Source organism: Neophocaena asiaeorientalis, unplaced genomic scaffold (genome assembly GCF_003031525.2).
Source record: "Neophocaena asiaeorientalis asiaeorientalis breed wild unplaced genomic scaffold, Neophocaena_asiaeorientalis_V1.1 scaffold56, whole genome shotgun sequence".
NCBI lineage: Eukaryota > Metazoa > Chordata > Mammalia > Artiodactyla > Phocoenidae > Neophocaena > Neophocaena asiaeorientalis.
The window spans coordinates 1,807,988-1,833,482 of NW_020175837.1; the positions used below are offsets into that span (position 1 = coordinate 1,807,988).

At 42.6% G+C, this 25,495-nt stretch overlaps 1 protein-coding gene across 1 annotated transcript in view; it reads right to left on the reverse strand.

Moving 5' to 3' along the window:
- Window positions 1–25,495, reverse strand: part of GLI3 (GLI family zinc finger 3) — a 267,060-nt gene that overhangs the window by 15,335 nt on the left and 226,230 nt on the right. Inside the window, exon 10 of the mRNA XM_024732944.1 lies at window positions 895–1,044. Within this exon, the coding sequence (XP_024588712.1) occupies window positions 895–1,044 (150 nt within the window). The remainder of the gene's footprint in view (window positions 1–894; window positions 1,045–25,495) is intronic.

A 25,495-nucleotide genomic window follows, 5' to 3' on the forward strand; every position in this document is an offset into this window, starting at 1 on the left:
AAGTAAAAATCCTGGACTTTTTTTTTTTTTTTTTTTAAAGGCCACTCAATGTGGACAATGGGTTTCATTATCTGCTCAGGGATCTCCTTGAATTCCCACTGATTTCAGATTCAGCACAAAGTTCATTAATATGGCTTTGTGTGCCTACAAAGGCACGGAATTTGATCCTGTTTGTAAAGGGCCTTTAAGATGTAAAGTACCAGGGCTGAGCCTTGCCTGGCGGGCACCTTAGTGAAAGAAGCCTTAGCCTCACAGGAATCCCAACCCCTCATAGGTCTGTACTGGGCCATGGGGACAGACTACTAGGGCGAGGAAAAACTCTAAATCCATAAGGGTTATAGTTTTAAGAAGTCAACTTAAGTTTTTCAAGTCGAAACTGGCCCCTCCCCGTGCTCCCCAAGGCTCTGGTGTGACAGGCACTGGTGCTAGGGCAGGCCCAGTGGCCCGATGCTCACTGGCAGTGCCGGATGGCACGTCCCCACTGCCACCTGCCTGCCTGCCACTCTGCAGAGCTGGGCTGTCTGACTCAGTTGCTGTTAGCCACGTGGGGCTATTTAAATTTAAAAATTTAAGTTAAAATTTAAAAATCAGTTCTGTGGTTGCTCTAGTCACATCTCAAATACACATGTGTCTCATGGCCACCATGTTGGACGGGGCGGGTCTAGATCAATTCCTTCCAGCATCCCCCAAAGCTGTCAGCATCCTTTCTCCATTTCTCACCTCCCCTCCGTTTCGGAAACCCCTCTCAAAACCCCAGGAGTTTATCACAAACAGCACTGCAACCCTCTTCTCCCACCACTCATCACCTCGCACGGCCCTTGGAGTACAAGGAAGGACCCACAGGTGCAAGACTCCCCTAAGTGGACAGCTGGCCCCCGCCCCTTCGGTACTCACAGTGCATTTGTGAGGCTTCTCCCCCGTGTGCCTGCGCATGTGTACTACCAACATGTACTGGGCTTTGAAGGGTTTCTGTTCTCTCGAGCAATCTAGCCACCGGCACACGAACTCCTTCTTTTCTCCATGGATATGGTCGTTATTTATATGCTGGAGTTTGGAAAAAGAAAGAGAGAAATAAAATGGAAATGTACTACTCTTTTCTGAAGGCAAAAGAACGGAGTGCCCCAAATCCCCCAACTTTAAGTCCTAAAGACTCCACGGTACCTTTACTATACTGCAAACCTTTACTATATTTAGGATGTTTCTTAAGTAAATTTGCTCTTACTGACTGTGGAGGGATACTTCCAAACTTATAGGAGTGACCCGGTTTGCAAGAAGCCTGGTGTCCCAGAAAAAGTCCTTCTAGGGCATCAGAAGAGCAGAAACGGGGTGAGACACCCACGTCCTCTCTGGGCCTCCGTTATCTTTCATCGGCCAAGTCGGGGTCAAGGTGAACTGACCACAGAGGTGACCTCCAGCTCTCAGTCCCTCGAGGCCTTGGGTAGCACCTTGGGTTAGTGCTGTGGCTCAAGACTGCAGAAAGGGCACACACACACACACACACACACACACACAGTCTGTAACAAGGACCAAGAAAAACCAAAGCACTTTTTCAAACGACACTTTAGTTCCAATTAGTGGGCTCACCCCTTTGATAAGAATCACAGATAAATGTCCTTGATGCCGAAGGCCAGGTGATGGTCAACAAAACGCTTAGTGTCTGAGGGTCTTTGCTGTCCTCATACACAAAATAAAGGAATGGATTCCCTAGTTTCTAAGGTTCTTCCCGGCTCTAGAATTCTGTTAATTTGGTTTTTAAAATGAAGATGAATTTCCCCAAATTCCACTTCAAAGTTTTAGGATCGTTTTTTAATAGAGTTCCTTGGATTCATACATCAAATGTCCTACAACTAGGAGACATGTGAAATCTACAGCAGCGCCAGAGGAACAGGTGGTTCTTAATCTGGACCAAATTCAAGTCTACTCCAGGAAGATGAGTCTATGATTTTAGTGTCCAGTCACGGATGACGGAGGAAGTTTGTGCCCTAGGTTGATCCTGTTGTTTTCATTCTCTGGTCACTCTATACTTTATTTGCCTTAATTCAAGGCCTTTGTGAGTCCTTTCTCCCACATATGTGGAAACACATCACTAAAAAATGTGTGCAATGAGAGAAACCTCCTCTGGGTTCCCTGAGCCCCGTAACGGTGACATGACGTTTAATTACTTTCCTGCGTAGGCTCTGGTTCCTAACTGAGTGGTCTCTGGGGAGCTGATGGTAAAATTCCACCATCACTCGACCTTTCTCAGTTATTCCACTAGGCAGCTGGCTGCCGCAGGAAAAAAAAAAAGTCTGTTGTGCTGTTTGGGGAGTTTAAAACTGGATGCGGGCAGAGAAAAGCAATTGCTGTGTACTCTCCTCTCCTAGAACAGCTCTCAGAAAGCCCGAGAAACAGGGGAGAGTGGGTGACACAGCCCAGGGCGCAGGCAGACAACTAGGACCCTTTCAGGAGCTCTGAACACAACGAGGAAACCACACAGAATCACTCAGGTTCACGACAGCATCCCAACCCCTGACAGATGTGTGTTTCTTATAGAAAGCCAACTGCCTCAGTATGAATGTTTCTTAAACGTGATGCTGGGAATAAGTTCATCTGTATCATTTTTCTAGGTTCCACATACAAGTGATATTATACAATATTTTTCTCTTTCTGACTTACTTCACTCTGTCCGACAGCCTAGAGACACAGACATAGAGAACAAACATGGATACCAAGGGGGAAAAGGGAGGGTGGGATGAACTGGGAGATTGGGACTGACACACATACACTACTATATATAAAATAGATAACTGATGAGAACCTACTGTAGAGCACAGGGAACTCTACTCAGTGCTCTGTGGTGACCTAAATGGGAAGGAAATCCAAGAAAAGAGGGGATCTATGTATACGTATAGCTGACTCACTTTGCTGTACAGCGGAAACTAACACAACATTGTAAAGCAACTATACTCCAATAAAAATTTTTTTAAAACGTGGTGCAGGGGCACAGACGTGGATGAAGAGAACAGATGTGCCGGCCAGGGGATAACACGCCATCTTTAAATTTATGCTTCGAGAACATGTCTGCATCTGTTCACATCACCCAGGATTGTCCCAGATGGGTGCTGGAGCCCAGTCTTTAAGCCCACATGATACAGAGAGGTTCTATGATTCTCCTGTCCAGGGAAAGCAATGAACGATCACACAAGGCCACTCCATACAAACTGCTCTTGGTTCAGTTTTGTTCCAAGTTATTGGGCATCAAGCTTCCTGGATGAATAGGCACGAAAAGAAAATGAAGGAAGGAAGGGGGGGCGGGAAGGAGGATGGGAAAAAGGAGGCAGGCAAAGTTAAAACTGGAAAACGGTCTGAGAATTTGGGCTGAACCTGCTCCTTGAGTCGCGATCCACACCTTTCGGTTTCATATTCTCAGCAACTGACAGTGGCCCTGGTACTTGGCGGGTCCTCCGTAAATGTTTGTTGGACTGATCGGCTCATGTGAGAAACTGAACTTTCCCTGGACCAGAGAAATTATACTTGATGCTTTTGCCTAGCTTACTTCAAATGCATTTCATCCAGTATCCGTACAGTAAGATATTAAGGTAGGTGTTATATTACTTTAAAATAATATACCATCAAGAATTCAGAAGGACTTGAATGATTCGAATGATAGCTCAATGAGAACCCCATCTTGCCGGGGAGAATAAAACAAATACTCAGCGACTGCCAACATTTCATTCATCGCCCACATATGGACACATATGTACTGGGTAACACTCCACACCAGGCCCTGTGCTGGGGAATCAGACAGACCTGAGTCCTGCCCTGAGGAAATTACAGGGCAGGGACACAGAATTACTGGAGAGACACGGAATTACAGGAGGGGCACGGATAATGGCTTAAAGGACTATAGTACAATTATAGCTGTGATCAGCGTTTTGAAGGGAAATAAGAGAGTTTTAGAAAAACAATTAACAGGAGGTCCCAAATCCGTGGGGAACACCAGAGACCAGGGTTGGCTTCTCCAATGAAGTGGCATTTAAAGTAGGACCTGAAGGATGAGTGGAGACTTGGCAGGTGTGCAGGTAAGGGTGTGGGTGGGGAGAAAGATGGACGGAAGCCCCTGGAGGAGGACAGAGTTTCGTGCCTTTGAGGAACAGGGTGAGGAACACGCAGGGCAGGTGAGGATGGGCCAGGCTGACGCAGGAGGCTTCCAGCACTGCCACTGCTTGGTGTAGTACGAAGGCACGAGTTTCCAGGGGTCCAGTGGATACCAGTGAGGTAGCCAAGCTTGGGCCCACCTAAAATGCAGAGTGCTGGGTCAGGTGTCCAGCAGGGAGACTGTAGGATAGACCCCTGCACAGAACTCAAGTGCACCCCACCAGAAAGCCAGCACTTGGATGCCTGCCCCAAGCGACCTGGAGTCACTCAGGGGAACGGGGATGACCGACACGGAAGCACCACCAGCAGCAGCTAGTGAAGCAATGGACCCTGTCTCTTGCCTTCCCCATCATGCTGGAGGGAGCCAGACTCTAGGAGGAGAGGGAAGAGGTCCCCTCCTGGATGGGTGGCGTGGTAGGGGAAGAAGAAACAGCCTGCCAGCCCCCTGGAGCTGTGAGCCTGGCTGGTATATGGAGGGGAGGCTCTGAGCGGATAGCAGGTTAGAGGTTTAAATCGGATGGGACTTTAGTAACCAAAAGTGGCTGAGACGTCGTAGAAGCTGCCGACCAGGGTGTTGAGGTATCTGCCACCAAGCTGGGAGGGGAGAGCTGACAACAGCTGGTGAGGCCGGTGACTGCAAAGTGCAAACCGTTTCAGATCAATACCTGGCCTTGGCCTCTGGGACAATATCTGAAAATCCCAGTGGCGGGAATCCAGTGCCCATCAGTAAACACAGCACCCCGTCTTGTCTCCACGTGGGGAGGGACAGGCAAGCTTCTCGGGACCGTGGAGGCAACGTCACTTTCAGAAAGGTTAGCACCTTGGGAATTTTCCCTTTCTGCCCCGTAGAGTAGACCTAAGGCCTGTCTAATATGCTTTTGTAATTTTCTGAAACCGCTCTTGAGGGCCAACTTGGATTGAGATTACAAGTTATTTTTCTTTAAATGAGATTCTGTGACCTCAGCCAGCAGGGAACAGGTCTACCTTCCTTGTCTTTAGGGTCCAAATACTGAGCACAGACATAATCAATTACTTCAAAGAAACACAGAAAGCTTTCTGTTTATTTAGGTTATTTATTTATTCATGAAAATATTTACTTTATATTGGGGTATAGCTGATTGACAAGGCTGTGTGAGTTTCGGGTGTACAGCAAAGTGATTCAGTTATATACATACACGTGTCTATTCTTTTTCAAATTCTTTTCCCATTTAGGTTATTACGGAACGTTGAGCAGAGTTCCCTGTGCTGTACAGTAGGTCCTTGCTGGTTATCTATTTTAAATACAGTAGGTAGTGTGTATATGTCATTTTGCACCTTTGAGCTTAAAACATTTCCTGAAGCTAGATTTCAGGTGAAATTTAAAATTCTAAGAAATCATAGATTTTACACGTCCACATGTCCTAAATATTTACTCTGCTAAAAAAGCTGCTTTGGCCTCCGCAGCGGGGTGCTCATGGAGGGCTCATCTTAGGGCAGATCTTATAAAACATGAGCTCGGAGATGGGGGTTGGGTGCATTGGAAGATGCCCCCCAGACCAAGTTGTGATAAGCTGTGTACCTTTGGCCAATTCACCTATTCGGGCCTTAATTTTTCTCGTCTGTAAAATGAGCGTGATGAACTCCATCAGATGTCCACAAACTTTTTCTGTAAAAAGCCAGAGAGTAAATATTTTAGGCCTTTGCAGGCCCAAACGTTTCTGCTGGGGCAGCTCTCATCTGCTGCTGTATCAGGAGAGCAGCACGGACAGCACACGGTGAAGCTGTTTGCTTATGGATGCTGAAAATTTCACATATCCTGGGGTATCCGTTACATTTTTTTCTAATTATTTAGAACTATAAAAATCATTCTTAGCTCATGGGCTGTACAAACACAAGCAGTAGCTAGATTTGGCCTGTGGGCCATTCATTTGCTCTCCCTGAACGAGATGACTTCAAAGTTTCCTTTCTGGGCTAACAGAGCCCTTGACAGTCTCGGTCAGGCTGGCTCTCAAGCCTGAGGAAGTGAAATTAGAAGGAGGCATGTTTCAGCGCCAGAGCAAAGAGAAGGCAGTAAAAAGGAATAAAAGTCAGGGTCCTGGGATAACACGAGGAGAGGGAGATAGACAGATGTCCCCCTCCGCATCATGGTCCTGGGACTGGATGGAAAAAGCACCCCTTCTTCGCTCACCAAAACCCTAGGTAGTTAAGAAGAGTCGTACACAGCGAATTCTTAACAGTCAACAAACAGGTCGATCCCCTGGGACGCCGGCCTCAACTCTGATGGGCCTGTGTTTATCTGTGGTTTCACTGAAAATTTGCCTTCCTGGCAGTGAAAAGGTTAATCAAATATATAAATAATTTAATTGGAAGGAAAATAATGCATGATTAAATTCCAAACTAATGCAACACAAAGACATGCAATTTGCCAGAGGCCTGAGTGCCAGAAGGAGATAGATGGTGTAAATTACGGCGGTGGATGCCAACCCTCTCCGCGGGGCCAGTCCGGACGCTCCCTGTCTGAATAAAAAGGACGAAGATGCCGGGACCAGGCACCCCCAGAAAGGCTGAATCCAGACTCTGAGCTTTCCGATGAAATGGGATTGTAAGCATTTGCCCCAGGAAACTGATGGCTGATGAAACAAATAAAACATCTCAGGAGCCCATAGCCAACCAACCAAGCTGGTATTTGGCCATCGTGATCATGTTTGTAGCAAGATGAGCTAAGACCCAGGATTCCTGTCTCTTGCACTCCCCATGGAGCTCTGGGGGCAGCGAGAAAGGCTGGGGGGAATCACTCCAGTTGGCCTGGCCATTGGGGAAGTGGAAGGGACATCTTTGTTTTCAGGGCTTCTCTCTGGGAAGCCCGGCCGTCGGCGTCAACCTCGGAGGCTGCAGTGGTGCAGGAGGGAAACTGAAGCTTTTCTTTTACCAGCAGCAAAATGGAAGCCCACGGTGGATTTCACCGGGCTAATCAGGGTCCTTTCTTCTTGTTTCTTATTGCACTCTGAGTTCAGAGCTGACAGTTCGTCCTCAGTCTATTCCTAACCCTTCAGAGGAAACACACACATGCTGTCCATCTATCCCGAATGTTCACTGCTCCCCAAATAAAGCTGCTATTCAAGCAGTTTGTGAACCTCGGAAGCACACTTCTGCTTCCTTTTCTAGCTCCCTCTCCTTTGGTCTGATTCCCCACCGACTCCCACCCAGAAAGCATTGTCCCGTGGATGGGTGAGCATCCTCCATTCTAAGCGACTTCCTCGGAGAAGAGGCTACAGCATGGCTCAAAGGTGTGTGTGGAAGGTTTGCACCTCCCCGTTCACACTCTGCTGGGCTAAGGTTTATCAGCTAACACCTTGCTGTTGCTTGCGACTCATTCTCTAAATAAGCCAGGCTCCTTAACGTCAGGAAGGTAAATTCCTTCCACTGTTGCAATGAAAATATTACGGTTAAACACACCTAAACACAGTGAAGGCAGGAAATGTAAAGCTTCAGACTCAAACGTCACCATCATTTCCATACGGCTCCCCTGGGCATATACATTACACACCAGTCTTTCTGTCAGTATTTAGTGTTTCTCAAATAACACGGAACTTTTTCACCAACTTAAAAGAGTTGCTACAAGGTTACGTTGCCAAGATTTTCACAGCACAAGGTACATGTAAAAGCAAAGAGTTACGGTCTTTAGAAAAATAATGTTCAGGTAAATATGATCTCTCTCCGCACACAAATGTCGTTTAACAGAACTTGATCGTTTGAAACGCCTCAGGATTGGCTCAGGAAGTATGTTAAGAAAGGTTTCTAGTTTGGGGTGGGATGGGGTAGCAACAAGTAAACAATTTTAAGGAAGCTCAATTTTCAGCTGGTTTCCTGATTTTATAATATCAATCTATGACTAGCTCTTGACTTGGTAGCCCAGAGATTTTTCTGCAAAGGAGAGAGAGTGAACAACAATTTAGAATCAAGTCCATTCAGACTGATTCAAGGGAGGGGTTGAAATGCTTTGCCTAAAAGAAAACTCTCTCCAAGAATCCCTCAAAACTTTCCATCTGAAAGGTGGCATACACCTTCTTTTTTTTTTTTTTTTAAAGTTGAGAGAGTAGGTGGCAGAGCTAGGACTAGAACCCAGGTGTTTTTATTATTATTCATTTATTTTTAGAAGACGTTGGGGGTAGGAGTTTATTAATCAATTAATTTATTTTTGCTGTGTTTGGTCTTCGTTTCTGTGCAAGGGCCCTCTCCAGCCGTGGCAAGCGGGGGCCATCCCCCATAGCGGCGCGTGGGCCTCCCACTATCGCGGCCCCTCCTGCCGCGGAGCACAGGCTCCAGACGCGCAGGCCCAGCAGTTGTGGCTCATGGGCCCAGCCGCTCCGCGGCATGTGGGATCCCCCCAGACCAGGGCTCGAACCCGCGTCCCCCGCACTAGCAGGCAGACTCCCAACCACTGCGCCACCAGGGAAGCCCTGTTTTGTGTATTCTTTGACACACGTAACATTTGCAGAAGTTTTACAACTGTCATGACATGGATTTTATTAGGGAGAACCTGTGATAGGATTCCTTAAGGCTTTACTAGGCAAAAGTGAAAAAAGCAGGAATCAGAGACTACCAGGGCTGAAACAGGCCTTTTATCTCAATATGCACTTTAATTTTAGATAAATAAAATAATTTAAGTGGTTTCAGTGGCACCCATCATTCTTCCCAGCAGAGTATTTTTTTTTTTTTTTTTTTTTTTGCGGTACGCGGGCCTCTCACTGTTGTGGCCTCTCCCATTGCGGAGCACAGGCTCCAGACGCGTAGGCTCAGCGGCCATGGCTCACGGGCCCAGCCTCTCCGCGGCATGTGGGATCCTCCCGGACCGGGGCACGAACCCGTGTCCCCTGCATCGGCAGGCGGACTCTCAATCACTGCGCCACCAGGGAAGTCCCCGGCAGAGTATTTAAAAAGCTATAATTGTTTGCTGTGGGCGAGATCTTCATGAAGACCTCACAAAATGACTGTTTCAATTCACATTGGCTAATAAAAATACCCAAGTATCTTTCAGTTTTTTGATCTGAGTATAAAATTATACAGAAAAACATCAAAAGGACTCAAGAGTTTGGGTACAGAACTGCCCTCTCTTCCTAAAAGTAGAATTTTTTCCTATTTCTGATCTGTGAATATTAGAAATTAGGGTGATATAAAAATTAAAATGTGTTTCTCGGTTGAGAAGAAATAAATATATGTGCTTCTTCGTTAACAAGGAGTCCCCCTGACAGTTATTAAAATCTTGTTTCTATCTATAAATTTGTGATGAAATTATTTTATTTTACGGGTAAGAAAGGCAGTGTTCTTTAAAAAAGTTAATGTCTGGACAAAGCGCTTCGCAGTGTTGAATTTAGAGACTGGAAACCAACTTTCAAGTGGTAGAAATGAGTAGAAGGATGGAGAAAATTAAACTATGTGCAGAGTTGGAAACAAAACAAAATGAAAACATCGTACGCTAACAGGTAAATTCATATGTACGTTCAAGGAATTTAATGCAAAGTAGCGCATGATGGAAAACCTGGTATTTTTCTAATGCATGCTATACGCTAAGATTCACTAAATGCTCGTGGAAAATTCAAGCACGGGTAATTCAGAATCCCTACGCTTTTACTTTTGTTGTTACACTGAATTAGAAAATAACTAGGTATAAATGGATGATCTGTGATATAATCTATCTAAGCTGATACCCCCTCCCCCATAAGAAGTGCCTGTGTTACTGGTTCAAACTCAAGCACACAGAATAATATACTGGCTTAATATTAAGCCAGTATATTCATTAATGATTAAAATGATCTAATGTTAAGGAGATTTCAGTTTTTGAGAAGAATGTTTAAAAAGAAAAATGTATATATTATTGATTAATGTTATTGATTCCACTTAGGTAAAAAGAAAATTCTCATTCTTGAAAATGGATTAAGGGGCTCCAATTCCTTGTGAGAACCGACGTGCTCTTTCTCTTACAATTCCGCTCTCTGAATTCTAAGTTATTTTCCTAAAACATGGATGTAATTCTCTTTTGAGAGGGTTCTCTTACAGTTTAATAAGGTGGCTTTTGTTGAAGAAGGACTCAGAATTTCTTTTCTTGGAAGAGCTGAGAATCCCATTGAGATTTTAAATAGAGATGTAATGTGGTTTCATCACATCCTCCAAGCTTCTAAGACTCTGTTTACATCATTTCTCAAGTTACTGGGCACATTTAATTATTTATCTTATTCTTCTAAATATCAACTTTTGTTTCGGCCCAAAAGGCAATAAAAACACAAACTCTCCCTAAGCAAATTGATTGGGGACCTGGTTAAAAAAAAACAAAAAAAAATCCAAAGAGTGAAGCAGGTAAGGATTGAGTAGTACCCGTTCTAGAAATAATAAGGATACTACTCATTCCAGACAGGCAAGACAATTTCAACTGTGTAATCATGGAATGAAATAATTTGGAAAACCAGTCTCTCCAAAAGCATCTTCTATTTCATCTCTTTGCAATGAACAAATCCACCAAAGAGTAAGTGCCAAGCTTTCTGACCAAAAGTGTAGCTCCAAAACAGAAAAGGCCAGAATCTCTGGCAAAGGCCCCACCTTCCGTTCCTCAACCACCTCCTAGGCTGAGAAGAATGGCAGGGACAAGGGATCCAGGGAAGGCGGCCGTAAAATGCAACCTCTCCCAAGGACCAAATGAAATCAGTCACTCACATGTAGGAGTCATTTCTAAGAGTCCCCTGTATCTGGAAAGCACTACCATCCATGGCAACGGCCTTTATTGCCAAGCAAAAGATTTCAGAAGCCGAACTGTGTCCTAGAGCATTAAAATCCTTCCACCTTGTGGGCTTGGATTTCTGCCACAGACAGAAAGGAGGGTTAATGGGTGGTGTCTCCGTGTACCAAGAATTCCAACTAGTATCTGCATAGTAGCTGCACTCTGCAACTTATTGTCACAATAATTCTTCTGTTATAAAACTGTGAAAGGTAGGTTAGACAGGTACGATCATATAATTACAACAGCACATCTTGCACTTTTAATGTGAGAAGCTTAATGTTTTCACACACACACACACACACACACACACACACACACACTCCGTGACTAGCTGTAAGAAGAAGGAAGACTCATTTTTTTAAAAGTCTCCCTGAATGCAAAGGTAGATACAAACTCTTCCTGTTTGTGATATAAAATATTAAGAGTACCATTATCTAGAGGCCTACAAAGTATTAGCCTTTAATTACTTCTTAATTTTTATGTATGTATTTTCTGATCAAATTTCTTTTTAAAAATTTTTTTACTGAAGTATAGTTGATTTACAATGTCGTGTCAGTTTCAGGTGTACAGCAAGGTGATTCAGTTACGCATGTATATATCTATTATTACTCAGATTCTTTTCGCTTATAGGTTATAACAAACTATTGGGTACAGTTGCCAACTTTAAAATTTTTATGATCGCAGCAATCACCAGGAACCTGAATATCCAGGCGTTGCTCTTTGTAAAGAGCCTAAACATACAGTATGATTATGAGAAAATTCAGAACTCCAGAAAAAATAAAGGTGAATTAAAGATGCGATTTGACTTTGACTCTTCACTACCCTTCTAAAAGCAACCGTGTTCCCTCCACTCAAGTCTGATTCTGAACATTCCAGCAATCAGCCCCTGAACCGGCATCCTGTTTTGTTCATTTCGATGTCAGAATTTTAATGGCCAGAATCTTTGTGAAAGTAATAACAAATGCAATAAAACGTATTTGGATTTCAAATCTATTTTTAGTATTTGGAGAAGAGTCGAGTATCTTTTGTTTTAATGAAATCCTCTGAAGATATGGGATAGAAAAGTTATTCTGGGTCCAGCCCAGTCCAAACCACGTCCCTGGCCATGACCCTACCTGAAGGTCTTCTGCCCATCACCTTGCAAAGGAAGAATCCTCCTGCGGGAAAAGTGGCAGGAGAGTTCCTCAGCAATCAGAAAAAGATTCAGTGTGCGTGTGTGTGCAAAGAAGGCAGTGGTGACTGTTGATGGCACAAACACAGGCAAATCTCAAGAACTATTGGAAGAAACGAAGGAGGCAGGCAACCAGGCAAAATTATCCATTTGGAAATCTGCCCACAGTCCTGCTGGGCTGACTCATTCATTCACTATTAACTCAATGCTTATTTATGATATGACAGTTACCGCGCTAGACGCTGAACAGCCAAGACTGAATAAGACACGTCCACTGGATCTTGTCCAAGACTGGCTGTCAGAACGCAGAAAGGAATACTGCTTAAAAATTAGCTTTCACATCATGGACACCTTTGCAATTAAGTAAGCCACCCAGAAGAATGCATGAGTCCCCACATCATAGAAAACTAGCAGGCCCGTTGCCCAGAGCTTTTCCAGGCCTGTCTTACCAAAGCAAAATAGAAAGGAAACCCCTAGATCTCTCAGCTTTAGCAAGCTTTCAACATGTAGAGCAATTTACCATTTTTCAATCAACTCTTAACTTATTCACATGCTACCCTCCATGAGGCGGGGTGAATGGCTTAAAGCTCCAGATCCCAGGCAACAAAAAGAAGGTTTAAGCAGGGCAGTGATCAGATTGTGTTTAGAAAAGGTAACTTTAGTAGGTGTCATAGAGGACCTGGACAACAAACCCATTTAGGGAGCTGCTCTAATTATCCAAGAGAGATCTGTGGCCTTGAACTAAGGGCAGAGGCCATGAGGATGGCGGGAAGGGGCTCCATTTGAAAAACCCTTGGAATACTGTGTGCAGGGTGAATTAGAGAGAGGTATAATAGGTGGTACAGAAGTTTCTAGCTTGAAAGACTCTGAGACAATAACTGGCATGGGAGGTCAAACAGATTTGAGAGAGATTCTGTTCCTGTTTGAGACATGACATATTGGAAGTGCCTCCAGGACATCTCCAATAGAGAAGACAAGTCTAAACATAAAGATTTAAGAAACAAAGAAAGGTTGTAGCTGAAGAACGAGGGCAGCTCCCTTCCCTACCCCATATTGTCTTTGGTGACCCCAATACCCAGAATTTTAAGGATTTCACAAAGCCCAGTTTGAAAATCCCTGACCTACAGAGACTGTACAGAGGATGAAGAAGGACAGCAGCTAGAAAAGATGGGAGACCGGTGTTTAAGAGATAGGGAAACAAAAAAGGAAATAAAGGAGAAAACAAAGGAGGTAGAACAAAATGGCGGGGACTGGGGCACATCGACCGTGTTGGGTGGATTTGGAAGACTCCTGGGCAGATGTTGACAGATGAGTTAAAGCAGTAAAAGCTGTTTTCTTCCAGAGGCAGCTTCTCAGTTCCAGTAAGTCTGGACGGATCAGACAGGAAAGAGAGAAAATGTCTAGGAACATGTGGAGAGCGTGAACTTAAGAAGGGAAACCACTGGCTCATTTGTCATTCCCAGGCTGGAAGGGGCTAAAGAATGGTTGATAGAAGTCGGCAGTCCTCCTTTTTTAAGTGATTTGCTGTTTTGAACCCTTTTTGTTTTCCCCAAGGCTGTCTATAAAATTCAGTTCTGTGTAACAGCATTCGTCAAGGAGATATGCAGAGCTGAAGAAGTAAAGACCACCGGCATCTTGCAGTCCTGTGCACAGAGTGCAGAAAATGGAGCATCAGTGGGGACCGAGTGCCCAGCAAGACAGGAGATGGAATGAGAGGGAATCCAAGACAACCTAGACCATGCAGGGTGGGGGGGACCGGACAGAACGTGGACGGAAGTGCAGAGCCAATGCCTTAAAGGAAAATGCCACTTCAGAGGCTGGACAACCTGGCCAGAAAGGCAGCTTGGAGACACCTGGGTTACATCTAGGATGGGGCCACTAATTCAAGATTATTTTACTTCCTTCAAGTCCTTCTTGGAATGCTGCTTCCCTCATGAGACTGACCACCCCATTTATAACACAACCTCCTCCCCCCTGAAATGTCCACCCCACTTTTCCTGCTGCTCTATCCGCCCCCCCTTATCACCCCTAACATACTATAATTTACATACAGAGATTGTGTATGATTTATTGTCTGCCTTCCCACAAGAATGTCAATTCCACACAGGCAGAGATTTTTATTGATTTTGTTCAATGACGTTTCCCAAGTGCCTGGAACCATGCCCAGCATATAGTAAATGCTCAATTAATAGTTGCTGGAGGAATGCATTATTGGAAATACCACGTTTAGAACTGATGCGGTCCCAGGCGTCAATATACTCCCAACCTCTTAGGTTTGCGCTTTAAGAACCAGAAGCCACAGGAAACAGAAGCAATTTCCTGTGATTCCTCTACTCCCAACAATCGGATAAATCTCAGCATCTCATATGCCTTTAGGGTCCACCAAGCAAAGCCCCCTTTTATATTTCAATTGTAAATTGAGATTTTGAACTAGTAATGACATAATTCAAAGTTATCTTAGTTGGTTCCTGTTCATTATTAAAGAAAAGGAATTCTTAGCTTTATTTTTGCCCACCATGACAATGTTGACATAACTCTGGGGTAAAGGCTCTAACATTTAAGTGGTAATCCTAACTTTCAATGTTATGTTCCACTGTTTGTAAAAAGCAAATAATCTTATGTTTTCCCATAGGTTTCTTTTGAAATAATTCAATAAAGCTTCCCATGAAGGAGAGAGAAAAAGGCCAAGTTACCTTGTGATTAAGCTACACTCTATCTCACTGGAATTTGGCCCCCTGGCTATTGTATTTGTGGATAGTTTATACTGAGATTTCTTCCTAATGTAATGCTGTAAAGTAACAGAAGACTGAAGGGCATATTTCCTCTTTAATCTGCTTGTGGAAATCTCATTGATGAAATGGAAATTTTGCCCCCTTCCATGACTAAAGTGCTTGAAGAGACAGAAACAAGGAAGTAAGGTTGCTCCTATAGAGTTTCAGCTGGACAAATAAACAAGGAAGGCATTACACTGAGATGCAGGTTTCAACCTGGCAACTTATAAAAACATTAAAAAAATTAAGGGTATGTGTGTGCGAAGTGATTTGTGGCCTCTCCAAAAGAGAACTGGGAAGCCAGCCCTCCTCACACTATTTTTCAGATGGTGAAATCACTCCTGGGGGAGGATGACTTTCCTTGAATTTCAGCCATTTATGCTTTTTTTTTTTTTTTTTTGCTTTGCCTTTCACCTCCCCACCAAAGTAAGAATTTCATTTCTCAAGAAGTGCTAAATTATTCCTAAAAATATGTTTTTAATTTGAGGGCTTGATTCTATAAAGCATATTTTCATAAGCACGTTTTCCTAGGAAAATGTGGCCAGTGTATACTGAGTAATCATGCAACTTTTAAAAAGTTTCATTTGACCCCTTCAAGCGAATGCATGCCTCTGACATATAGGTGGCTAGCCTAATTGTCTCCACATTGCATATGTGAACAGAATATTAATACAGTGTGATTATAACAGCACAGAAACTGGTTAAAACTTTATGAATGTTAACACTCTATAGGGGAACAATAGTGAATGCACTTGCCCCAAAACCAGAGACTGAAGCTAATGGAGACTCAGTGTTTGGTCCAAGTTTTGTCACCTGGTTATTTAAAGTAACAGTGTACTATATGTTTGTTATATTTTCTAGATGGTCTGCAGAATGACTTCTGTGCATTTCACTTTTCAGGTAACTCAACCACAAGTACTGAAACAGAGCAGGACCCTGTCGGGCTCCCGGGCACAGAAATCTTTCTGTGCCCCCCATTTCTTGTTTGCAGGGAATAGGCTTCAGCCTCCATGACCCTCCCTGAATTCCAAACAGCAGGTTCGAACAGTTGCTCATCAGGGAAGGGAGGGAATGTAGACACAAGGGAGGAGAGTCAAGAAACAATAGTGCAGCCTTGGGGCAGGGTCCTGGTTCCCCCTCAAGGGCTACACATAACAGTATCTTTGAGCTCTTCTGCAGGACTAAAATCCCCAACAAATGGAAGATGTTAACTATTTGATGAAGCATTCTTCATTCCAGAGAGAAGGTCACAGTTTGATAACCCTCGAGAACCACAGAAACTCATCAGGAAACCACCTGAGGCCAGATTAAAGGAATGCAGGCCCTGCACACACCCTGATCCTTACCAGCAACCCAACCCTCGAACCACTGCTATAAAACTTCTCATCAAGTCCCCTCAGTTTGGGGACACACAGTTTTTGAGGGCATGAGCCCATGGCGTCCCCCTTTGCCTGGCAAAGCAATATGCTATTCTTTTCTACCTCACCCAGAACTCTGTCTCCAAGATTTGATTCGGCACAGGTGCACAGGGGCCGAGTTTTCGGCATCAAGTCCATGGCACAGGGCCATGGGAGGTGGCACAAGCATCACGGCCATTCTTGCTTTGTCCTCCATCTTGGCTGTTTCTGGGCACATGGCCTGTAGGCTATATACGCAGTACTTTTGTTCACACAAATGCTCGTGCCTCGCCTGCTTGTCCCACCTCTCTCTGTTAGCTCACTCCTCCCCATTCTTTATCTCCCTCAGGAGGCTTTTCTTGACACTGGGAGAGGTTCGGTAACTTACCAAAGAGTGTGCCATGAATTCCTGGCATAGGTAGTAAGAACAGAATGCAGGGCTAAACTTTCCACCTACACAGGGACGGAACTTAGAAAAAAGGTGGTGAATTCACAGCCAAAAAAGAGTTGGATCATGTGTCAGAAATAAAGGGCCAAAAGCTCACCAGAGGGGGGATTTCCCAGAGTTGTTTTTTTTTTAATGAAATGCTACAGAAAGTACACTGACAGGAGAGAGTGACCTGTATCCTTAAAGAAGGAAGGGAAAGAAGAAAACACATGCGTTCCTGCAGACAGACAGACAGACAGACAGACAGACACACACACACACACACACACACACACAGTGTATCCTGTTTATACTTTGTGTGTATTCCAAGATCCTACAACCCAGGGTACTATCAAAACCAATAACTAGCATTACAAGAGTTAAATAAGTTATCTTTGGTTGGAAATGGCCTTGACCTCTAGCAACTGGTGGTCTGGAAGGAGCTATCAAATCAAAAAGAAATTTCCCTTTACTTCAAATGCTAAGTTTGCTGTTTTTGGATCCCAGGGTCTGTGGTTCAACTCCCAGAAGGGATGTGTTAACACTTCATACATCTGATGGAGGAAGGATGGCTATTTTTAGGAAATTCATTTTCAGAAGTTAAATGCCTTTAAATTACATGTACACACATTTACACAAACTGCAAATCTTCTTTATTTCTGTCTTGAACCATTATTATTAAAACGAGCTGGGTAATTTTCCTAAGTTAATTTATCACCTAAAAATTATTGGTTTAGAATAATGATGGTTTTCCCCTCATGACTGCCTGAGAAAGCATCTCTTCCTGTAGTCACGGCCGATACACTTCCCCAGTGGTTTTCACTGAACGTCAGCCGTTCAAACATTCCCAACCTGTACCTTTAAAATGCTCAACACAGAGAATTCCCCGTGGGTTAGTCAACTGCTGGCTCATATACAAAGAAAATACTGTATTTTGCTCTGAAGAGCTTTCTGCATCAATTTAAACACAGTGAGACAGACACAATATCCCAGAGAGAGGAAAACCTACCTTATTACATTCCTGACCCGAGAGAAAGGATTTGCCCTGAGGACATAAAAGGAATCCATAGGGGTGTGGGGAGAGTTATTTAATCCTAAACATAAAAACAGTTCATAAAATGGCATGACAATGCTTTTAATCGCTGACATAATTGTAATATGTATATATAATATGATACAAGGAAGGCAAAGGCAGTTTGCCTCTCAGCCTTAAAGGCTTTCTTCGATACCCTCCTTTAGGTCTTCTGCATTTCGTACATGCTTAGGGGAATTTTCAGGGAGAGGTAACGTGATATTATAAGGATTCTTTCTCAGTAAGATCACATCTTGTTCCGATTTGAGTCGATGCATCTGTATGCGGTAAGTGTGGTCAAGCAAAACTTTGAGCTCCGTGCATGCAGTGTTTTACAAGTCTTCCCTGATTTCCTGTGCAAGTCCACGGGCCATGAAATGATGGGCAGAAGACTGGGATTTTTATTCATATTGCAAAGCTGCTGGGAGGGATGCGGCATCTCAGGTGTGAGTGCTGTGAGCGGTTCCCATTTCCCTTTTATGGCTATATAAAAAGTTTTTTTTTTTTTTTTTTTAAACGGGGGTTTAGGTTTGGGCTTTTTCCCCCTCTGATGTTTCCATACACGACGTAATCTAAACCTCAACTGCCATCTCCCAGGAAAGAACTGCATCCTTGCCTTACTGGTTGGGAGGTTGACAAAGAAAGGGGACATTTGGAGAAGTTCGGCTCCCGCCCCGCCTCTTCAACGTTATTTATGGAAAGGATTTTACAGCATCCTTAAAAGCGGCTATGTGATGGCTGGACTGCCAACTTTGCAGGTCAACTTTTTTACGCCAGGCTGCCTGTGACCGAGGGGTTGGCAATGTTCACATTTTATTAAAGTGAATGTTATTGACGTTCCCTGGCAGAGCCCACGATCATTCTAGATCACGAAGTATCAGAGCCACTGCTGCTCTCAGCAGTCCTAGGATTAGATGAGCAAAAAAGAAAGCGTACAGCACAATGGAAATTCAACGAGAAAGAAAGAGGTGGAAAAGGATGAGCTGGCGTCCCAGCTGGACGTTAGGGTTAAGTGTGCCCTAACTCTGAGATTTCTCTAATGGAACCTTCTGCTTTACATTGGGGATGGGTTTATTTTGCACGAGCGTGGTTTTCCCCCCTTCCAGGCTGCTTCCTGAGTCGAAGGACTGGATCTCATTCATCTTGGTGCCCCACTGGCCTTTACTGTGACTTCCGCACGGCAGGTGCACAGGAAACGGTGCTCAGCTCTGAACGACATGAATCCAATATACGACCCCATAATCTCAGTTTCCTCATATTTCATTGTAGCTGGAGTCGGCTAGATGCACTAAAAAGATTTTCTCAATCTAACTCTCATATCCATGTTTTTCTTGCTGTGCTTTGGACGGAAACCTAGGCTGTAGGGCACAAGACAGCTCCTAGGTGCCTGCTGCCCAAAGACACTTTTTTTTTTTTCTTCCCTTTTTTTGGCAAGAGTCAAGGATGAGGCATTCTTTTTGGTTCAGATGTTGTCATTAAGCTGGTCCACCAGGTCATCTCAGGGTAATGCTTAGAAAGAGGAGGTAAATGATGCAAGTGGTCATTAGGGACTTGGGTGAAGGGCTGACTTCATTTATTTTATAAGTAAACTGAGACGGCAGAAGTAATCAATATATGGCACCTCTTCTAAGGGAGTCTCACCACGGGCTCAAATTCCAAGCATGTGACAGAGAACACTGTATTTTCTTTGTACATATTTTAAAAACCAGCTCCTTTACTTCATCTTATCTGAAGTGCCCAGAAAGCTTACTGTAAAAACCATTCAAAGGATGCCCAAGAGTGGATGCAACAACTGCTTCTCACCCCAGCAGGATGTGGGTTATGTCAAACAAACTGGTAATGAAACATGAATGGGCCTATTCCACAACCATCCGTTACATAACCTTTCCCTTCTTTAGTGCCTCAAAAATAAATTCCATTTCTCACCTTTAACACCTCTCACCAGACTATGAAATACAAAATGCATGACTTTTAGCAAGGAAGTAACATAATGAATTACAGCATTTCAATAGAGCACTTCATTTTATTGGCAGAGGTTCTAAATGGTGTTAACATAATATTGGCTCCATAGAAATTACACCGACAGAGCTAACTTAATGCTCAGGCCATGGATATTCTCACCTTCTACATTACTCACCAAATTATCCTTCAACTTCGGACATCAACAGTCAAATCGCCTTTTTGTTAGGTACAGCTTTGAGGTGAATAGGGCCTAACAACTTTGTTTTGTTTCTTTCTCTTCTGCCTGAAAGTATTCTTTTTCACTCCAAATCTCCTTCAGTGGCCCTTCCCTTTCCTGCATTTCCTCCCACATCGGTTTTCAGCTTCTACGGAGTATCATGGGCACAACGATTGAACTCTCTTTGAAGTGTATCCACAGTTTTCTATATTTAGTGTCAAGTGACCTAAAAAGTTGCAAGTTGATTTAGTTTATAAATTAGATGATTCAGATGAGTGGAGTTTCTTGTTGTGAAGAGGGTACCATACCATTTTCTTCACTTTCCATTGGACCTAATTGCATGATAGGAAGTTACTATCAATAAAAGTCTAACTTCAGGGACCTCCCTGGCGGTCCAGTGGTTAAGACTCCGTGCTTCCAATGCAGGGGCGAGGGTTTGATCCGTGGTCGGGGAACTAAGATCCCACATGCCACGTGGTACGGCCAAAAAAAAAAGGTCTAACTTCAGATGGCATAAGAAAAAAGGAAACCAACTCGATTAACATGGGAGACACACAAAAATGACCGAGAATGCCCGCTTCCATCACTGTATACCGAACAACAGTAGCACTGAAGACTCACGCCATAGACCTGTTACTAAAGCAGCAGAGTCTTGACTTAAGTAATGTGGTTCTCTGGATACATCTTCTGAACCAGACCTCACAAATACCTAAAAAGGCAGAAAAAGGTTTTCATTGATTTTACTGCATTCCATTGGCCCCGGGTTCCTGAGGCTGTATGGACCACAGAATTAGGCAATTACCCATCACTAGACTGTCTATGCCATCACTGGATACACTGAGTCACGTTGCTCTACAGAACCAGAAGTAGGAGGGAGTCAACCACACGCTGAAAGCATCATGGTCTATGCCTCCTTGCTGAGCTGCCGTGGACCCGAGAGCTATGCATGGGGGTCCACAACTGACACGTTGTACCCACAAGAGAAGACCCAACAGTGGTCTCTCACCTGGACGGACAGAAGGGGCAGTCCACCTGTTCACAGAGGGGACCGCCTGATCCAAGCACACCCTCTGTTTATAGCGTTGAGAGATGGACAGCATGGACGGAGAGTAAGAATTTATATGTGTGTTTGCTAATGTACCCATAAAGAAATTCCAGACAGATACAAAAATTAAGAACAGTTATTACTTGTAGAGGGAGCTGAGAATTGGGAGACCAAGAAAAGATGGAGACTGGGACTTCCTTGGTGGTCCAAAGATGGAGACTGGGACTTCCTTGGTGGTCCAGTGGTTAGGACTCCACGCTTCCACTGCAGGGGCCACTGAGTTCCATCCCTGGTGGAGGAACTAAGATCCCGCAAGCCCCCAGGCTCAGCCAAAACAAACAAACATACAAACAAACAAAAAATACTAGTCTAACCACATTATTTCCTACCAGGGCACTCTAGGGGATCCCAGTTTTAATGGATAAATAAAAATGATGTGTAATTATCGTATCAATTGCTAAAAAAAAAAAAGATGGAGACTTTTTGATGTATACCTGTTACAACTTGTGGCTTTTTAACTACATGAATGTATTTCAATTTGAAACTCTACAAATAATATTTAAAAAACCCCAGAAAACACAAAGTAATTTAAAAAAAGCCTAAAACAAAGGCATGGGCGGAGATGGGAAATCTGCCACCACCTTAGGGGCCGAACAGCACACCTCACATTCAGGTAGATGCCAACAACGTCCACCATCACAGGAGGGCCACGAACATTTTTCTCTTACCAGCAAAAAGTGAAGGACTGTGAAGACTCAGAGTGAGAAGAGAGTTTATAAAGAATGAATTGAAAAACAATCAGGAAAGAAAACTAGAAATAGCGGCTTGCTGTTCCCAAATAGGATAAAAGAAGCCAGGATGCCTGCACACGAGAAGCACCCAAGTAAAGAAACAAGTAGGTGGGAAGCTGGCGGGAAGGAAGCTGTTTAAGCATCCTCTGGCATCCACTATGGACGCAGCAGGGAACTGGACGGGGAACAGAGAAACCACATCAAATCAAATCAAGGTGTGGAGCACGAACACATATACATCCCCAAAGACAAAAATAGAAGAAAGTAGAGGTAAACCAAATCATCGCAAATGAAATGGCCTAAGCATAAACCAGACCTGAAATTAGTGTAGAAACACCTAGATATACTTGGCATCATTAAAAAAAAATTCAAGAAACAAACAGAAACAAGATATAGCAGTATCCTTCCATAGAGGAAAACACAGGTTAACATAACTTTGCTACATGCTGGTCAGAAATAGGACTGGAGGCCCTGCTCACATATTAAAGGACTGGATAATCCAGTGGCAAGAAATGATTGAATGTTTAATCCAGCTTTTCACTGGCCACCCATTAGTGGAAAATGTTGAATTATAGGGGTATAAGAGAAAATAAAATTCCCCCCCCCCAAAACTTGACTCATCTAAATTGTTACTAATGTAGGAAGGAAATTTTTTAAAAAGTTTTCCCTCTTGACAAAAAGATGGAAAAAAAAAAAAAGATCTCAAGAAAGAAGCCATTACATGAAAGGATGAAGAGCAGAAGTCAAATGAACACTCAGGGCAAAGTATAAAGATTGTTGAAAAGACTGTTATAAACGTAAACATATAAGGACTTCCCTGGTGGCACACTGGTTAAGAATCCGCCTGCCAACTCATGGGTCACAGGTTCGAGCCCTGCTCCAGGAAGATCGCACATGCCGTGGAGCAACTAAGCCTGTGCACCACAACTACTGAGCCTGCGCTCAAGAGCCTGCGGGCCAAACTACTGAGCCCGCGAGCCACAACTACTGAAGCCCACGCGCCTAGAGCCCATGCTCCGCAACAAGAGAAGCCACCGCAATGAGAAGCCCGCACACCGCAACGAAGAGTAACCCCCGCTCACTGCAATTAGAGAAAGTCCGCGTGTAGCAATGAAGACCCAATGCAGCCAAAAATAAATAAAACTGATTTTTTAAAAAAGTAAACATATTAAACCATAAGCGAGGTGACTTACATGGTAAAATTAATACATGTATAATAATTGAGTCCATAAGCCCAAATTAAATTGGCAAACGTAAGGAAGAATAGAAAAAGGAGAGAAAGAATTGCTTAAATAATAAATTATTTGTCCTGCAAAATAACGTGCAGGTAGGGGATTTTTTGATATCTCTTTTTCAGTAATTAGAAATTATGCATTTAATTGTGTATTTAATAAATGTATAGGCAAGTATACCAATATTTAAAACACTCTATTAACTTTCAAATTGGCCATGGTAAAAATAAAGAAAATATGGCAACACACATACAGACACACATCCACACACACATACAGAGAAAACTTGAAAAAGCACACGAAAATTCCCATTCAAAATAAATGTCTCAAATCTACCCACTATAGGCAAACTCTCTCAGATGGTAATAAACATAGCTATAAATGTCAGGGAGTCACTGAAAACAAAATTATAGAAATTGTTAAAAAATAAACAGGTGGGTGTGATATTAGTGATATTAACCTTAATATTAAACAAATTAAACAACAAAGTTGTACCGATAAAAGTACAATCCTTAAAGGATTGTAAAAGCAACACTTTTCTCTACCAAATAACCAAGCACCAAAATATAGAAAGCAAAACCTGTTAAAATTATAAAGAATATAGCTAGAAACATAATCATATGAGATTTAATATACCAGTACCAGTTTTAGAATAAGTAGACAAAGAAATAGGGGTGACAAAAAGATTTTGACTAACACCATTAAGACAGCTGAATGAATGAACATTGCCTAAGACTATTTGTACTTGTCCGAAAGAATGTTCAAAGAACTGAATGTGTATCACACAGTGAAAATAATCTCCATAAAATGTTAAAAGCAGAAATTGCACAATCTCTACTGACTAGATAAAATTACAAAATAATAACACAAGTTTAAATGTGCTAATAAACAAAATCTTAGGTCCAGGGAACACACAAACCATAGTGTCCTTGTTGGCATAGTTATTAAGAAGCCATGTGGCTCTGCCATGTACTGGCAATGTGACAGTGGACAAGCTACGGAAACTCTATGACTTGGGTCCTTCATCTGTAAAATGGAGATTTTAGGTTATGAGTGGATGAAATGAGGTAACACAGCATGCTCTTAGTATAGTGCTTGGCACATAATACCTGACTGAAAACCAAGTACTGCTGACTGTCAGTAGTAGTAGAAGCTACATTATTACTGAAATGCAGGGTCTGGAAAGACAAGGATTTTTGACTGTTTTGGTCACAAATGTATCTCCAGAACCTAGAACAGTGCCTGGCTTATAGCAGGGGCTCAACTATATTTGACAGTTAAGTGACTTCTTATCTACTGAAAGAAATAACCCATAAAAATAACTACAGACGATTTTGAAATAGCAGGACTGTCAAACTTTAAGAGTCAAAGTGAATTAAAGTGAAAGTTAACATCTTTAAGTGCATTTATTATTTAAAAAGAAAACGATAATAGTTCATTTTAGAAATTATAAGGAGAAAGCAAAAATCAGCCCAAGAAAGCACGATAGAGAATAATTTAAAAATAAAAACAAATAAAAAGATACAAATTAAAATTTAAACAGTAGAATTAGTAACTAATCCCAGAAACGGATTTGGGGGGAAAAAGTAAAAATACAGGATGAAACCAATGACATACCCGAGCAAGTGGGAGAAAATACAAACTACAAAAACAAACAAACAAATAAATAAAGGTGGTACAATGAAGCACACAGAGGGCATTTATCAAAGAGTTTAAATAACCACAGCGTGAAAACAGTAAAGTTGAAAATCTCAATGAAATGGGTGACTTTCTGGAAAAAATCAACATAATTCAAATTGACTCAGTGGTAAAAAACTGCAAAGTTCCTCAAACCATAAGAAAAAAATTTTAGGTTACCAAATGATTTTATTCTCAAAAGACTCTAGACCCAAACAGTTTTACGGGAATGTTATTTCAAACATTCAAGGACCAGACTATTATGCTATGCAATGCTCTCTGGAGACAGAAAAGATGAAAATGACTAAGAATATTTAAAAAAAAATCTAGAGTGACTTTGATACCAAAGTAGCACAAAAAAGAAAAGAAAGATTTAAATCTCAGTCATAAAAATGGGGAAATTATAAATAAAAAGAACAAACTAAATCCAGTAACGTATCAGAAGAATAACGCCTCTGGCATATTCTGGAGTGACAAAGAACTATATCCTACTACATGGTAATATCTTTAGGTGGCAAAAAGTTAATAAAGTAACTATAACGATTCAAGATAAAATCTGTATACATTTAGGAACAGAAAGAAGGGTACTTCATTCACATGCGCAAATTGTATCCATCTTAAATGAACGGATTATATAAAGACTGAAAACTAGAGGGACATTCCCACTAAAACCAGGCACCAAGCAGCAGTTACCAAGAAATATCACCAATGCAATGAGACAGAAACAAAATATATACCTATTAGAAAGAAGGTATTATTATTATTTGCAGATGATAGAAGTGTATTATTAGAAAACCTGGGAGAATAAAATACAGAACCATTAGGAACATCAAGACGATTCAGGA